The following is a 16,244-nucleotide window of genomic DNA, read 5'->3' as shown; positions in this document are numbered from 1 at the left end:
TCTATTAGATGGAAATCGTGTTGGTGTCATTACTTTTGCAAGTTTGTATAAGCTTTAATAAAACAAAATATAGAGTGAAATAACGTGACTAAGAAAGTGTATCATTAATCAAATGAAAGGAGAACTTATTCAACACATATAAGGTGCATCTTCTCACGAGGAGAAAATGTGAGAGGGACCATCAATAAGTATAAAAATATTCCCAAATTTACGGTGCACCTGATCGATACATCAAATAATTTTCATAATTTGCTTCCAGGTGACTAGTCATACTTCCTACGTTTAGAGATAGTTGCATCACTTGAACTTTTACGTTTGCCAACGCACAACTTTGACCGTTATTATCTCTAATTATCTATTAGTAAATTTTTTTTTTTGATAATTTGAAAAGTATACAATGAAACTAATCTAACCATCTATATAATACTCCGTAACATTTATATATATTTTATATATGTGTAAACAGATAGTCAAAGTTAATACTTCGTATATTAATAGTGCATAAAGTGAAAGTGTTACAACTATTTATAAACGGATGAAGTAATATTTAATGATTTACAAACCCCCATTTGTATATAGAACATAATTTTACCTTTTTTGTTGGTAAGCAAACAATTTTATTTCTCAATCGATCAATGCAATACAACAAGGGAAACTTTAACTTCAACTTCAACTTCAACTTCAACTTTAAGACGTTAAACTTACAATTTTAAGCTCCGTTATGTTTAACTTACTTTTACTCAGTTCACGTGATAAGATAAGACGCGATAAATCCAGAAAAGAAAATATACTCTGTACGGATTATAAGATAAGTTCAAACAAGATAAGCGATATAGTCAATACGTTTTTATAACCCTCGATAAGGATAAGACAAGTTCAAACAAGATAATGCATATAGTCAATACGTTTTTATAACTCTCGACAAGGGTAATAAAATTAGATAAGATACTACTTTATATGATAAGATAAGATACCATTTTTAATAAGATAGGATAAGTGAAAAACTGATAAGATAGGATAAATGAAAAACTGATAAGATAAGATAAGATCAGTGAAATTTAGTTTGTGATCGCGCCCGGGTGTGAACTTATCCCCACGTTCACACACTTCTCGTGTGAGGCAGCAAAGAACATTTCCAAAGACAGGGATGTTTTAGGTTCTTGACCATTTCTTTTCTTCCACATAAACATCAATACAGAGTGGATCTTGCCACAGATCCACATCAGCTTATGTACCAAATCATAAACAATTATCCTTTTTTTAAATAAAAAATAAAAGATCAAACAGATTTTGTCCGTCTTACAAAACAAAACAACAAACATTGGCGCCAACAACACATAACAGATCTACTCACGTTTTCCCTTTTCTCTCTGATTCTGATTTTGATTGAATAATTTACACAAAAAACAAAAAATGAGCGGCGGCGATGCGGAGGAAGCGAGGGCGGCGGAGCTCAAAAAGCCGTTCCTTCATACGGGGAGTTGGTATCGGATGAGTGGCTCCGCCACCGGGAAAGATCCGATCAGTAGTGGTAGTATGGTGATGGGTTCACGACAATCCAGTATTTTTGGTTCTATTGCTAATATGAGCGAATCCGCCATTTCCATTGTTTTCTGTGTTCTTGTCGTTGCTCTTGGCCCTATCCAATTTGGCTTCACCGTAATTTTTTTCACTCTCTCTCTTCCTATAATTTTTATTTTCTTCCGTAGTTTTGATTTTAATGTTTGAGTTTTATCCTCTTTTTTAAATTCTGAGTTGGGATTTTTGTTTTTGTTTTTCAATGTTGATTTTTGCAGTGTGGGTATTCATCGCCTACACAATCCTCCATCATGAAGGATCTTGACCTTAAAGTGTCAGAGGTATGTTTTTTTTTTTTTTTTTTGATTTTCTGTTAATTTTTGTACATTTTCACTTCTCAAAATTGCCAACAACATATATAAGATGATTGATTGTTTTTCAATTTAACTTGTGATTCTATTGATGGAGGTGGCAGTTCTCCTTGTTTGGATCATTGGCTAATGTAGGAGCAATGGTGGGGGCAATTGCTAGTGGCCAGATTTCTGAATACATTGGGCGCAAAGGGGTATGAGATTTTATCCCTTTCCTGCAATTTATTGATGGTTTTTAACTTATAGAATTTGTGTCATTGTCACCCATTGTTGTCTCTTAAAAAGGGTCCTACTTGATAAGAACATCAACAGATCTTCATAAGTCATAACAATGTTTGTTGTACTGTAATTTTTTTATTTTTTTTAATTATGATTTCCTGTTTTTAATTAATTGCAGTCACTGATGATTGCTTCAATCCCAAATATCATTGGATGGCTGGTCGTATCATTTTCGAGAGTAAGTGAGCTATATAAACGAGCATTGTGCTATTTGTTTATCGTTCAATCCCAAATATTATTGATTGGTTGGCTGGTCATATCATTTCTGTATTGTTGAACCATCTATAGGATATCTCATTTCTGTATATGGGACGGCTGCTGGAAGGTTTTGGTGTTGGCATTATTTCCTACACGGTAAATCCTGCCATTCATCAGAGTTGTTGAATTGACTGTCATATGTTACGTTTTAGCAGATTCATAATGTTTATTTTTTAATGTAATTAGGTGCCTGTTTACATAGCCGAAATAGCACCTCAAAACTTGAGGGGAACGCTTGGATCAGTGAACCAGGTGATTATTCTGGTTGTACAAAGATATTAGCAGATCATCTGTTTCATTGATGATGATTCCTGTCTTTTAACAATTAGTAATCAATGCTTAACCGCAAAGGACTGACTAGTGAAATATTCTATCTCAATTTCAGCTTGCTGTTACCATTGGCATAATGCTTGTTTACCTACTGGGAATATTTGTTGAATGGAGAGCACTTGCAATTATTGGTATGCCGTTTTATGTATACTGATTAGTCAATTTGATTGAAGTAACAAAATGTTTACATACGTCTAATATAAAAGGTTAATGTTGACTATTGAGGTAAGAGTGAATACAAATTATAAGATCATTCGTGCTGAAAACTTCTTAGTAGAGTAAATCTTGTTTGCACTTACTGTATATGGGGTTAAGTTGGTGGAACCATCAGAAAAATCTACACTCGAATAATCAATAATCTTGGATGTTGAAAGGGATTCACTCTTGGCATGTTTGGCTTATTTACACACTTAAGAACTTGTATCTTGGCAATATCCATTTTACCACAGCAAGTAATGTGTTTGTGTGCCTTAATATTGAAGGGGGATTGGAGCCAAAGTCTTGCTTTTCATCTACGGAGTATATAAGTCTTAGACGTTCCTTAATGTTTTTCGAATATTGGAAACTTCCAAGCACAATAGAAGTTACACCCTTGTTTTCTCTGCAATTATTCATCTTCAGAGAGATTTTGGACATAATTAAATCCTGAAATCACAGTATAAGAGGATATTGTGAGAAGGATTTTGTGTGATATACTGATATGTATGAATGTGTGATATACCATTGTTTAACGTAGACCCTCCATGAATATTGTATACTGAATGAGTGATTGGTATTCCTTATTTTGGAGTATAGTATTTTGACTATCTAGGTACCTGGTTTCTTCCATGCTTATTACATCACTTCCCCCTTTGAAGAACATAACCTCTTTATTCTATTATCAATTAGCTGACAAAATCTGATTTTTTTTCCCCCTATGTTGCAGGAATCTTGCCTTGTGCTGCATTGATACCAGGGCTATTTTTCATACCAGAATCTCCTCGCTGGCTGGTAAAAGCCATTAATATGTCAGTGCATCTTTCTTTGTTCTGATGTATTGCACTTTAACTTTTGTTTCCTGGCTTTTCTCAGGCAAAAATGGGGATGATGGAAGAATGTGAAGCATCTTTGCAAGTTCTAAGAGGATTTGATACAGATATTGCTGTCGAAATGAATGACATCAAAGTAATCAGTTTACCTACTACTCGTATTAGTTCTCCAATTTTTTAAAATTTTTGTGGCTGTTGAGTTCTTAATCAATGTGATGTACTTGCAGAAATCTGTGGCATCATCCCGCAAAAGAACAACAATTAGCATTTCACATCTCAAGAGAAAAAGATATTGGTTCCCATTGATGGTAGAACGGTTTGTTTGGGACTATTATTGTGTTTCCTCTATTAATGTCCAAAGTTGTTTGAAATCTCTCCTCTAATGCTCTATTTACATGCTGCAGTTGGGAATTGGATTACTTTTGCTTCAGCAGCTCTGTGGTATTAATGGCATTTTGTTCTATTCCCGTACCATATTTGAAAAAGCAGGTAAGAAACAGTAGGCGGCTGAAGTTGTTCATGAAATCCTCTCAATTTCTTAGGAAAAGGATATACAACTATCAAACATGCTGAAGCTGGAAAATTTCCTCTGCTGTCCTGAAACTATATGCTTTACGCTTACACATATTCTTATTTATAAGTGGTGTACAGTAAAATATTGTAGACCAAAGTAAAAGTTAACTAAACATACTTAAAACTTACTCTTACATAGGTAAAAGTTATCTATTTTTTAGTGATAAGTTTTTTTATTTTAATTAAAATTATTTCTCCAGAATCACTAATAATGTATAAAATTAATTATTTATACCTTTAAAATGTTAATTCATCAACTTTTTTTTTTAATAATATAAAAGTTAACCAAAACATATTAAAAGTTCCAAAAAAATTGAGTAAAAGTTATCTTCGTGCACCTTGTGCGTGCAAGACCTTTTGTTACTCTTATGGTACTCTCTAATTTACTACAATATGGACAGGAATTTCTGAGGGTGCTGCTGCCACATTTGGCCTTGGAAGCATTCAGGTAACTAGCTAAATTCCTTTTCTTATTTCTGAATTCTGATGATTACCGCTAAACTCAAACCTTCATCTTTCTGGGAAACTAAACAGGTGATTGCTACTGGAGTTGCAACTTGGCTAATGGACAGAGCTGGCCGAAGGGTTCTTCTTATAGTACGTTCTTGATATTATTCAATCTGGTTGGTTGTATAAATCATTGATGTTAATTATGATTAACCACTTTAATCATAACAGGTTTCCTCTGTTGGAATGACGGTTAGCCTCCTCCTCGTCTCAGTTGCATTTTTTCTCGAGGTCAGCATAACTTGCTTCATTTTATGGTGTTGATCTTATTGTTTGACCTAAGATTGTGCATGATTTCCTTTTCTTTCCAAGGCCGAAAAAGACCTGATATGTTGATCTTATTGTTACATTTTTGTTACAGGATGTCCTACCAAAAGACTCGGCTTTGCACAGCACGTTGAGCATACTCTCGGTAGTAGGCCTCGTGGTATGCTCCTGCATCTAACTTCATCCCCACCCCCAAATTAATTACAGGACAAAAAGAAAATTCGATGAATAATTAAGACCTCTTCTATTTATTGTGGCAGGCTATGGTGGTTTTCTTTTCTTTGGGAATGGGACCCATTCCCTGGCTTATTATGTCTGAGGTATGCCAATGAATTATTGTTTTAAACCGTTTTATATTATACTTAAGATTTTAATGAATGCTAAATTCCTGATACTACTCATTTTCAAATCTGATATTCCTATTCTTAGTGCAACAATGAACTGAATTTATTTCGTATTTTCCTTTGTACTTGAACAGATCCTTCCAACGAGTATAAAAGGCCTTGCTGGGAGTGTAGCAACAATGGCTAACTTTCTGACTTCATGGGGTGTCACAATGACTGCAAACTTGCTGCTTGGTTGGAGTAGCGGAGGTGATTTTCTTTCTGTACTCGTCCATGTCCATGTTGTTCTCTTCACCCGATTTTAAATGAACTGATTAAAAGTGATTTACTTATCTTAATTGATTTTACTGAAACTAATTTTAAAGTTGAAAGAACATAAGGCTCTGTTCTATTCGACTTATTTTGTCAGAACTTACATTACCTGAACTTATTTTGAAAAACTTATTTTTTATGAACTTATTTTGTCTGAAATAAATCGAACAAAACAGAGCAGCATATTTATCTCTTGACTAATTCTGATTCCCCCATGGTCTTTTTTTGCAGGAACCTTTACAATTTACACATTTTTTGCTGCTATAACTGTTGTATTCGTGGCGGCGTGGCTTCCAGAAACAAAAGGAAAAACACTGGAAGAAATTCAAGCATACTTCAGATAAAAAACAAAAAAACAGTTTGCAACACAAGTATGTGGTTTTATCCTGTATCACTCACCATTTCATGAGTTCAGCATACAGAGACAAAAATGGAATTGAAGGGGGAGAACTGAGAAGCCGAAAAGGTTTACATTCCTCCAGTATATACTGAAAAACGATTGTTATAAAGAAACTTTAAATCCCATATTGGGACAACAATGAGTTACTTGTTCATTTCATTTCATTCATTTCTCAACTGTTGTTGAACAAACAATACACATAATTTATTCAGATTCTGAAAAACAATTCAAATATGGAATTCCATTCCTTGTAATCTAACCACACATCTATTTCTACAAATTGAATCTCCTTTTGTAATTACTTGTCACGTTGAAAGTGTAATTTGACGACAGGTAAATTTGGACGAAGAAAATGATTACTTTTGATCAGGTACATCAGGGTATACGGAAGCCAAGAAGCGTTTCAGACATCTGTTGTAAGCGCAGGGCCTTTCGAGGTGAACCAGATGACCTGCTTTCTTTATGCCTTCATATGAAGCCTTTTCTCCTAGTTTCCTGCAAATGTTAGCAGGAATATCCGTATTATTCCAGATTGATTTTCCTTTCAGATGCGCAAATTGGATGGTACAGGCGTGTGCACGTAACTCTAGGTGCACCGGGATCAAAACGACCAACATTAAACATAAAACGCGCGTTTTTATTAAATTCCCAGAAAAAAGAACAATGCCCTTGAACAAAAGAACAATTCCCCTAAACAAAAGAACATTAAAGGCTCTGTTCTTTTCAGCTATGTTTATCGCGTTTTTATTTGATTCGTTGTTATTTTTGCGATATATATTCTTCTGGGTTTTATATTTTGAATTCAAACTATGAAGAGGAGAGAGAAAGTGTGAACTAGGTTTTCTTAAATGGGTTTTAGAGAGAGAAAGTAATGAAAATCCCCAAAAATTCGTTGATTTTTCTGCTTCAACATCAAATTAAATTGATTTTTCTTCTTCAAACCTGAATTCTGCAGCTGGTAATCTGATTTTGGGAGGTAATTTTTCAATTTTGTAATAATAAATGGTATGTTTTGATGATTTTGATTTTGTAATAATTGTGTTTTTGATGATTTTGACTATGTTGATGATTTTGATTGTGCAATAATCGTGTTTTGATGAATTTGATGATTTTAATGAATCAAATTATGTAATAACACGCTGATTTTGTTGAAATCGTTGATTTTGAAGATTTTGATTACGTAATTACGATTTTTTTCCCAGAAAAGAACATTTTTACCTATTAAAGGAACATATGTTCGTATTAAAAGAACAGTTTCATTATGCTCGTATTAAAAGAACAGTTTCATTATAGTAGAAAAATAGACCATTTGCGTTTCATAATTTGTTCTTTTATTTTACTGTGTTCTTCTTTTTTATTATTTTCAATTTTATTTGCGTTTCATAACTTGTTCTTTTTATTTTATTGTGTTATTTTTCTTGTTACTTTTTATTTATCCTTTGTTTCTTTGATTGCGTTCTTTTTCTTGTTTTTATACATGTTAACCTATTATTTTTTTCAGATATTAAGAATAATGTGCTTGATAATTCATAACAGAATGATGAAAATGATGATTCCGAATCATATGTTATTGTGGGACAAAGTACTTGACTTGTTCCTTTCAGTCTCTATATTTGTTCTTTTAGTCTTTTCATTTGTTCTTTTTATAATACTCTGTTAAAATAACAAAATAAAAACACGTGCACAGTTCTCATTATGCACTCTTTAACAATTTTTCCTTTCTCCTTCTTTGTTCTTCAATTATTTGATTCTACTTCCTATTTGTTCATTTTCTATTTTTCAGCAACTATATATATAATAATTGTACTTATGAGTCATAACCATTAGTCATTTTATAAATACATTTTAGAAAGAGAAAGAGAAGATGATTTATATTATATTCTCTCAACATAAGAGAGATTTTTTGAAAGAGAAAGAGTTAGATGGTGAGTGATAGAGTAAAAAAAACATTTTCTCCTTATTCTCTCTCTAAAATTCCTTCTGAATGTTTCTTGTTTGTTGAAAATGAGTGAATTAAGAAAAAACACTAGTTCAATTTGGTTAGTTTTCGAAGCAAGAGAATCTCTGGAGAGCGTGATATTTTCCGAGGATTGAGATCAGTTTTTTAAGATTTATTAAAAGATATTGATGTTCCTGATACATGTTGATCAAGTGATTAAGGTACGTTTCCTTGTTCTTTCCTCTAATGTTCTTTTTCAAGTTGTTATGTTCTTTTCACAACTTTACTTTTACTGTGTCATCAACATAGTTTGTTCTTTTAAATCAACATAGTTTGTTCTTTTATATCAACGTACATAGATTGTTAAAAAAGAACATATAATGGTTTGAAAAGAACAAATAGCACTTAAAAAAGAACATAGTCCGATTTGTGGTAAAAGAACAAAAAAAACTTTTTAAAAAAATATAGATTTAGTTTTAAGTGCATCAAAAAATCTTCGTTTCGTCTTTTTAATTAGAACATAAAATCGTTTGAATAGAACAAATAACACTTAATAAAAGAACATAGTTCTGATGCGTGGGATAAGAACAAAAATACATTTAAATAAAAATACTAGATCTAGTTTTAAGTGCATCAAAATATCGTCGTTTTTGTCTTTTTAATTAGAACACTAAGTGGTTTGAAAAGAACAAATACAACTAATAAAAGAACATAGATTTGTTGTTCTTTTCGTCCCTTTCATTCTGTTCTTTTGTTTGATAAGGAAAAAGAAAATGTTGTTCTTTTCCATGTGTTTTGTTCTTTTTTCTTCTGTTTTGTAAAAAAGTTGTTGTTTTTTTTTTATAATTATTTTGTGTTCTTTTTAACTTATTTATGTTTTTTAATATTTAGTAACATTATCGATAATATTTTTTTTTTGTTTTTCTGTTGTATTTTTCACACGATGTTCTTTTTGAAAAATAATTGTTCTTTTTATAGTTTATCAGGAGAGAGAATATGTTATTTTCATTTTTGTATATTTTCTTTAGTTTTTTAGCATTAGTGTTCTTTTCAGGTTTTAGTTAATGTTCTTTTCGTTTACTTTATTATGTTCTTTCTGTTTAGTTTGTTATGTTCTTTTTCGTTTTCTTTTAATGTTTTTGCGTTTTGGTGCAGGTGCACGTAGATCTACGTGCAGGCCCCTACACCATCCGCGCGTTGGAACATCTAATGTTCAATATGTTCATATGGCTATAACACTTTGGGTTTGTAGGTCATTAGCATTGTTTTCTTGGACGATAAAATGATTTAGGACTAAAATTAACTTTTAGGCTCCAATCTATTCGATTTATTTTGTCTGAACTTCATCTTATCTAGTAAAAAGTAAATTATTTTTTCTTAAATAAACTTATCATCTTATCTGGCAAAAAATAAATGATATTTACACTTTCTGTTTAAGTCTGCTTTATAATGTTCTTTACACTTTGCTTTATTCTGTTTTTTTGACATAAAAATTTATTGTCTTACCCATTTTACCCCAAAATATTTACAACTTTCCACTCACTTTTTCTTACTTTATTTTTTTTATTACATCTACCTAACCTACCTTTTTACCCAATTCCCATACTTTATTATTTTATTCTATCTATCCATCTTTTTACACATTTTTTCTATTTTGTCATAATAATGTGCAATTATCCTTGCAGTTATCTTATCTAAACTTATTTTTTCCGGGATAAATCAAAATAAGTTGTAGAGAACAGACCCTAGTATCGACTTATAGTCTTATAGACTTATAGGTACTAATGAACCTTTATAAAAAGAAAAAAGTACTCATCGATAGGTGTGTAAGTGGATTGAGAAAAGTCCAAAGTCCAATCCAATCCAGTCCAAACTTGTCGGACTGGATCGGACTTGAAAATTTTGGATCGAACTCGGACTCATATTTCCAAGTCCAATTATTTTTGGACTGGACTTGGACTCAACCTTTTGGAGTCCAAAAATCCAATCAGGTCCAAAGTTTTATGATTTTATGATTTTATTTATAGATAAACATATGTAATTTAAAAACTATTGTGAAATATGTGATATTTGGGCCTTTAATAACTATGTGCAACAAAAAAACAACCAAATATCACACTCCATATAAAACCCATATCAACTTCTTTCTCCCGTCGGTTGTGATAGTTGATTATTGAGCTTTATAATACATATTTTTTTTTAAGAACTATAACCTTTTTGCTAAGGTTTTGATTTGTAAGACATATTGTTATTTACAATTATATCTATTGCTTAATGATTATTTATTTACGCTTTATGGAGGAGTAACTTGTAGTTGTAGGTATTAAAACATTTCATAAGCAATATTTAGTACTCGTATATTTTATTTTATGTGTCAGAAAAGTTAGCCGGTTACAATATTATTTGCATTATGATCGAAATATTTGAGTTTAACTTTTTTATAAAAAAGAATTAAAATGAAGTTTCTTTTTCTAAGAAAAATTCGGACCGAATTGGACTGGATTCGGACTGTTTTTTTTTTTTTTTATGGATCAGATTCGAGGAAAGTTTGAATCGAACTCGGACTCAAATATCCAAGTCCAAAAATTTTTAGATTGGATTTGGACTTGGCAAAGTCCAATCCAATCCATCCAATTTACACCCCTACTAATCAACAAAATTTGGACAAATAATTGTGAAGTGTGATCGATCTACTATGGTACGGAGTAGTAATTAAAATGGGGAGCAAAGGTAAGGAGAGTGGAACTTACTCTTTCATTTGCTGCGCAATGTCAATCGTGAAAATTTGATCACTTTCTCCCCATAACAGATGGATTTTCTGTGTATAAAAACCAGGAAAAATAATTTAGGATAAAAAATATTATAATAATATAGTAGAAAATTGAAGTATGGACTATTGGATTGTGAAAGAGGGAGATAGGCAACAAGTAAGATAGAAAACAAGTAACAATAAGGCTCCGTTTGGTAGGGCGTGAAACGTTTTCATGGAAAACGATTTTCCCCTTTTCTATCATTTTACGTTGTTTGGTTGGGTAAAAGGATGTAAAACAATTTTCCATGACTCCCTCAAAGGTGAAAAACCCTTTTCCACTTGAAAAGGAGGGAAACCACTTTTCCTTCTTTCTTCCTTACCTCCCTCTCCTTTCTTCCCCTCAATCTTCACCATCTTCTCCCATTTTCCTTTAAGTTATCAAACAAAGAAAAACTAGTTTGGAATTGTTTTTTCCTTGAAAAGTGTTTTCCATGGAAAATCATTTTACAATGAAAACGTTTTACGCCCTACCAAACGGAGCCTACATGTTGTTAACATGATCTTAAGGCTTTTTTCTTTTTTTTTCTTCTTTACTCTTTCGTTTTTTGGTTTAATACGTAAGGAAAAACATCTTATATGACTAAATACTCCATCAGTCCCGTAATATATTATAAAGAATTTAAAAAACAACTTGAACAACTAATATTGTACTCCCTCCGTTCCGGAATACTTGACCTGTTTTCCTTATCGGACCGTCCCTTAATACTTGACCTGTTTCTAAAAATGGAAATATTCTAACAATATTATATTATTTCTCACTCCACCCCTATTAACCCACCTACCCCCTACTCCATACAAAAAATAATTAAAAATTCAACCCCTACTCTCCCCCAACCCCACCTCTTAACCCACCTCCCACTAACTACATTAAAATAATACCTCACTATCAACTACTACCTATTAAATTAAATATGTCAATTCAAGTCCCTTAAACTCTGTGGCGGTCAAACCGGGTCGAATATTCCGGGACGGAGGGAGTACCTATTATAAAAATACATACTCCGTATTTAAAAAAAATATATACAATAAGGTGCGGAGGAGAGAGAAGATTGTTGAATATAAAAAAAATCAACAACACAATTTTTCATTGCACAAACATTAAGTATGGGCGCATGTTTTGTAATTAAAAGTAGAACAATTTGCGTATTTAAATTGTTTGATAAAACTATAAAAGTATATTGGACAAAAATTAATTGATTAAATAAGAAATTGTCAAACTAGACACATCATTTTAAGACATTCAAAATGGAAAACATACACTATATTATGGGACGAAAGGAATATATCTCACTCAACCTTATCTGATTACTCCGTGTTATTACTATTAATACAAAGTACTTCTACTACATACTCTGTAGTACGTACTGCGTTTAAATATTTTATTACTATTGTTTAGTCCTCTTGTCAAACCGAAGTGTGAAGATTATTTAATCTACTCAGCAATCACACAAAAATACCAATGAGGTCTTAACCCACTATACTAATGCCTTGTGTAGTTAAACATGTGATGGGCTATTAAAAATGTCGTATGAGTTTACATTTACCATCTCAGCTACTTATTTTGTATGCTTATAACTGCAATATTTAGTAATTATTCATAGCCGTAGGGGGTCATGACCCACCCCACCCCCGGGCTCCGCCCCTGTCCATGGGGCTTATTCACGCAAAATAAATAAATAAATAAATGGTAGGGAAAGCTAGAGAGAGATGGACCTGTGGAAAATTAGGAATATCAGGGTTTTGGTTGGCAATGACTAAACCTTCAAGGAGTTCACTTCTCTCCTTTCTATTGGTAAACATCACCTGTCAAATGTCAATAATGTCATTTTCATAATATTAAACTTAAACCCGTACGGACCAGGTAGCTTTCGTTACAAGTAAACATTTAATTCAGAAAAATTAATGAACATGTATCTATTAAAAGTTTAAAACCCTACTACTGCACTCATCTTTCATAGATTCAGACATCTTCAATTTCTATCTACATTCGATTTAATAACATTCAATACGAAAAGTCTTAGTCCGGCATTCCAAAACAATTAGGTGTAGTTGGTTGAACTAACAACACTAGCTACACAAGGCAAAATAACATTAATTAACGTGGCTCATTGATAAAGATGGTAATTCGGGCCGTGCGGGCGGGCTGGACTGTGTTGAGTCTGCTTACCTTACGTCTAAACATACGTTTTGTCTATGCCAAGCCCACAAGTTATGTGTGCGTCGTTTCGAAAATTTTAAAAAAAGTGGCCGAGCTGAGGCACGACCAAATGTGTCAGGTTTTGTTGTGTTTACGTGTCTTAACCTGATTTCATTCAGTTTAACGTGTTTTGTCGTGTTTTTCCAAAAAAAAAAGTTGGCTGGAGCGTAGCCCATGATTACGTGCTCGTGATGATGTTGTTGTGCTTTTTTTCTTTTCTTTTCTTGTGGTGGTGATGTTTTATGCCAACTCGATCAACTAGTGTAGTCACATTTACTTGATATACTCGTAGTTATACAACGATAACAAATCAAGTACGCTTCCAAATCAAATCATTTAACAACAATAACAATAATAATGTACCAATGAGCTAGGTTTTGGCTTAGTTTTTTTTTTGGTTCTACTACGAGGAGTTCCCACCGCTTTCGGGGGTAATCTCCCGTGGGAGTTTGCATGGGTACCTCGATGGGCAGCATCCCTCCCAGTTGAGATTTTTTCCATTCCCAAGGCTCGAACCCGAGACCTTGGTTAAGGAGCAAGAGGCCCTTAACCACTCATGCCAACCTCAATTGGTAAGGTTTTGGCTTAGTAATAGAGGCTAAAAATATGTGAATGATAAGTCACATACTGGACTGAAGCATGTCCATTTATAATTTGAAATAACCTTGTGACTCACCAGTTTTTCGAAAAAAAATAAAATTGACAACAACCTAGCGGTAAATCTTATTGTGGAATAATGAAACAATAACAACGGTTTTGGATCCTTTAGAGTTCTAAAATAACTCTACAAGGTAGAGTTTGAACATATCAACCATTGAATGAAAAATCAATGGTTCATATATTATCTTTCTAAAAAATATGAGCCATTGATTTTAAAATGTATGGTTTAGATACAACTCTACCTTGTAGAGTTTTATTAAAACTCTAGATGATCCGGACTCAATAACAACACGTATTACTCATTTACTCCGTGCGTATAAACTTAATTAATTAGTTATTACAATCCTCAAAGCATGTTTTTGCCTATTGCATAACACCTGATTCACCTAATCAAATGTTTTATTCACACACCCTTAATCACTATACTTTGTTCTGTTAATTGATATACCAAGTAGACTGTTTCTAAAAATAAAAGAAGTTGAAAAATGAAAATTTTAACCAACTAGAGAAAGTAACGGTACAGATGCTACATAATTTACGTACGGATAATTAGTGAATTATAAAACAAAACCACATTATAATTTAGCAAAAAAGTTAATAAGTGATTAGTTTGTAATTAAGTTTTACCTCAAGGTAATCTTTGTGCAAGCAATCAGGAAACCACAACTTCTTATGAGTAGCAATCTTAAGCAAACTCTTCAAACCTTTTACCGACGTCGGCAACAACAACTCCGACGAAGACTTAAACCCCATCCTATTCAACTCCGCCACACTGATCGACTCCGTCATTGCCAATATCGACCCCGAAACCACCACCGCCTCCACCAAGTCCGGCCGCATCTCCGCCAGCTTAAACGCCACCATCCCGCCATAACTGAACCCCACCAGTGTACACCTGGTGATACCCAGCTTCGACAGCGCCGCCGCCAAACACTCCGCCTGAAACGTCGGAGACCTGTCGGTGGCACCGGTGCAGGATTTCCCGAAAAAGAGGAGGTCCGGCACGTAGACTGAGTATTTTTTAGTGAGTGCTCCTACTTGGAATTGCCACGTCACTAGCCCCTCGGCGGCGAACCCATGGATTAGGACTACCACGGGTTTGGGCCTTTCGGGCTTCTTACTGGGTTTTTTGTTGGGTTTTGGGAGTGATTCTGCGGGTACCCAGAAAGACATGGACGTACCCGCGGGTTCAAGCTCCACCGTTGTTGGGCGGATTCCGGCCATTTTCATAAGGCCGTGGAGGAGGGGCTTTTGAGCTTCCACGAGGTTCACCATTTTTATTTTGTTTTTAGAGAATTATTTTGTGATTAATGGGAGAATGTTGTGGTTATAATTTATAAAGTGGTGAGTGGTTAGTTGTTAATTGTTATGTAGTAGTATACGGAGTAATTGTTAGTTATAAAACTCAACAACATTAGGGAGAGGAAGATGGGTTTGGTGGACAACTTGTGGGTTGCTAACTTGTTAGGGAGAATAGAATTCTCTTAATAGACCCTTGTTCAACTACAGTAGCCCGCTAGCCCGACACGGCCCGATCCAAAACTTACGGGTTTGGGCAACCTAAAAGATGTTTTTGAAAACTAAAGCCTCGATCCCGGCCCGAAAATACTTTGTTTCCTAAAAGTCAGCTATATATATATATATATATATATATATATATATATATATATATATATATATATATATATATATATGGGTTTGGACATGTTTTTTTGTGTTAAAGCTCGGTCTGATCCGGCCCAGATTTTGATATACGCAGTAAATTGCGATACATCAATTCTTAAATGGACCCGGTCTACACTAAATTTATTGTGAACCATGTCTAAAAATATGTCAAAAACTTGTGCATAATTTTATTTGGCATGTTTATTAAGATTATTATGGGGGGAAAATAATCAAATTGGTGTAGTTGCTACATGTTATGTTTGAATAATGAGATTTTAACTCACAATTCGCTTTTAAAAACACAGGGTTACTATGATTGAAAAAATGGTTACTATATCTAAGAATTTTGCTGTTTAATTTATTATAGTTACTATATAAACAATAAAGGTTTGTATGTATGTATAAAGGGTGCTAGAGAAAAGTATTAGTTTTGGATCCACACTAATATTATCGTGGATCAGGTTCACCCAAGAATAATCCATTGTGATATTACTAATAAATAGCTATTCTTGTAATGATGTAAAAATAATACACGAAGTATTTAGATTAGACTTCACTCTTAAGCTTAAAGTTGTTTATCAAACACAACCTCTACTTTGTACCTTTAAAATAGTTCATCTAGTATAGTACTTTTTTTTTTTAATCACACTTTTTCCCTAGCCAACGCTTAGATCCGGCTCTACCCACCCTTTTTTGGTTCAATCTAACATTTTCCATTTGTCCGACTGTTGCCGAGCAATTTTTGGATATCAAACGGACCTCCCCAGAAGGTAATTAATTTTAA

General features: G+C 33.3%; 2 protein-coding genes across 2 annotated transcripts; one reads left to right on the top strand and one right to left on the bottom strand.

The window, feature by feature from the left end:
- Nucleotides 1-1,151: 1,151 nt before the first annotated feature.
- On the top strand, nt 1,152-6,446 carry LOC110788650 (sugar transporter ERD6-like 6). The gene is made up of 18 exons (XM_021993287.2): nt 1,152-1,659; nt 1,797-1,859; nt 1,994-2,083; nt 2,287-2,346; nt 2,457-2,522; nt 2,613-2,678; nt 2,812-2,887; nt 3,682-3,746; nt 3,828-3,920; nt 4,012-4,092; nt 4,189-4,273; nt 4,759-4,805; nt 4,892-4,954; nt 5,036-5,095; nt 5,226-5,291; nt 5,392-5,451; nt 5,610-5,724; nt 6,019-6,446. The coding sequence occupies exons 1-18, from the start codon at nt 1,414-1,416 to the stop codon at nt 6,129-6,131; spliced, it is 1,515 nt and encodes a 504-aa protein (XP_021848979.1). The 5' UTR covers nt 1,152-1,413; the 3' UTR covers nt 6,132-6,446.
- LOC110788651 (uncharacterized) lies at nt 6,331-15,271 on the bottom strand. The gene is made up of 4 exons (XM_021993289.2): nt 14,423-15,271; nt 12,652-12,741; nt 10,877-10,944; nt 6,331-6,682 (listed from the first exon to the last, which is right to left on the bottom strand). Exons 1-4 carry the CDS (start codon nt 15,068-15,070, stop codon nt 6,544-6,546), a joined length of 945 nt encoding a protein of 314 aa, XP_021848981.1. The 5' UTR covers nt 15,071-15,271; the 3' UTR covers nt 6,331-6,543.
- Between the last annotated feature and the right edge of the window lie 973 nt (nt 15,272-16,244).

This window comes from Spinacia oleracea, chromosome 3 (assembly GCF_020520425.1).
Source record: "Spinacia oleracea cultivar Varoflay chromosome 3, BTI_SOV_V1, whole genome shotgun sequence".
In the NCBI taxonomy this organism is placed as follows: domain Eukaryota; kingdom Viridiplantae; phylum Streptophyta; class Magnoliopsida; order Caryophyllales; family Amaranthaceae; genus Spinacia; species Spinacia oleracea.
The sequence above is the reverse complement of the archived record's forward strand: the minus strand, read 5'-3'. Positions and strand labels throughout refer to the sequence as shown.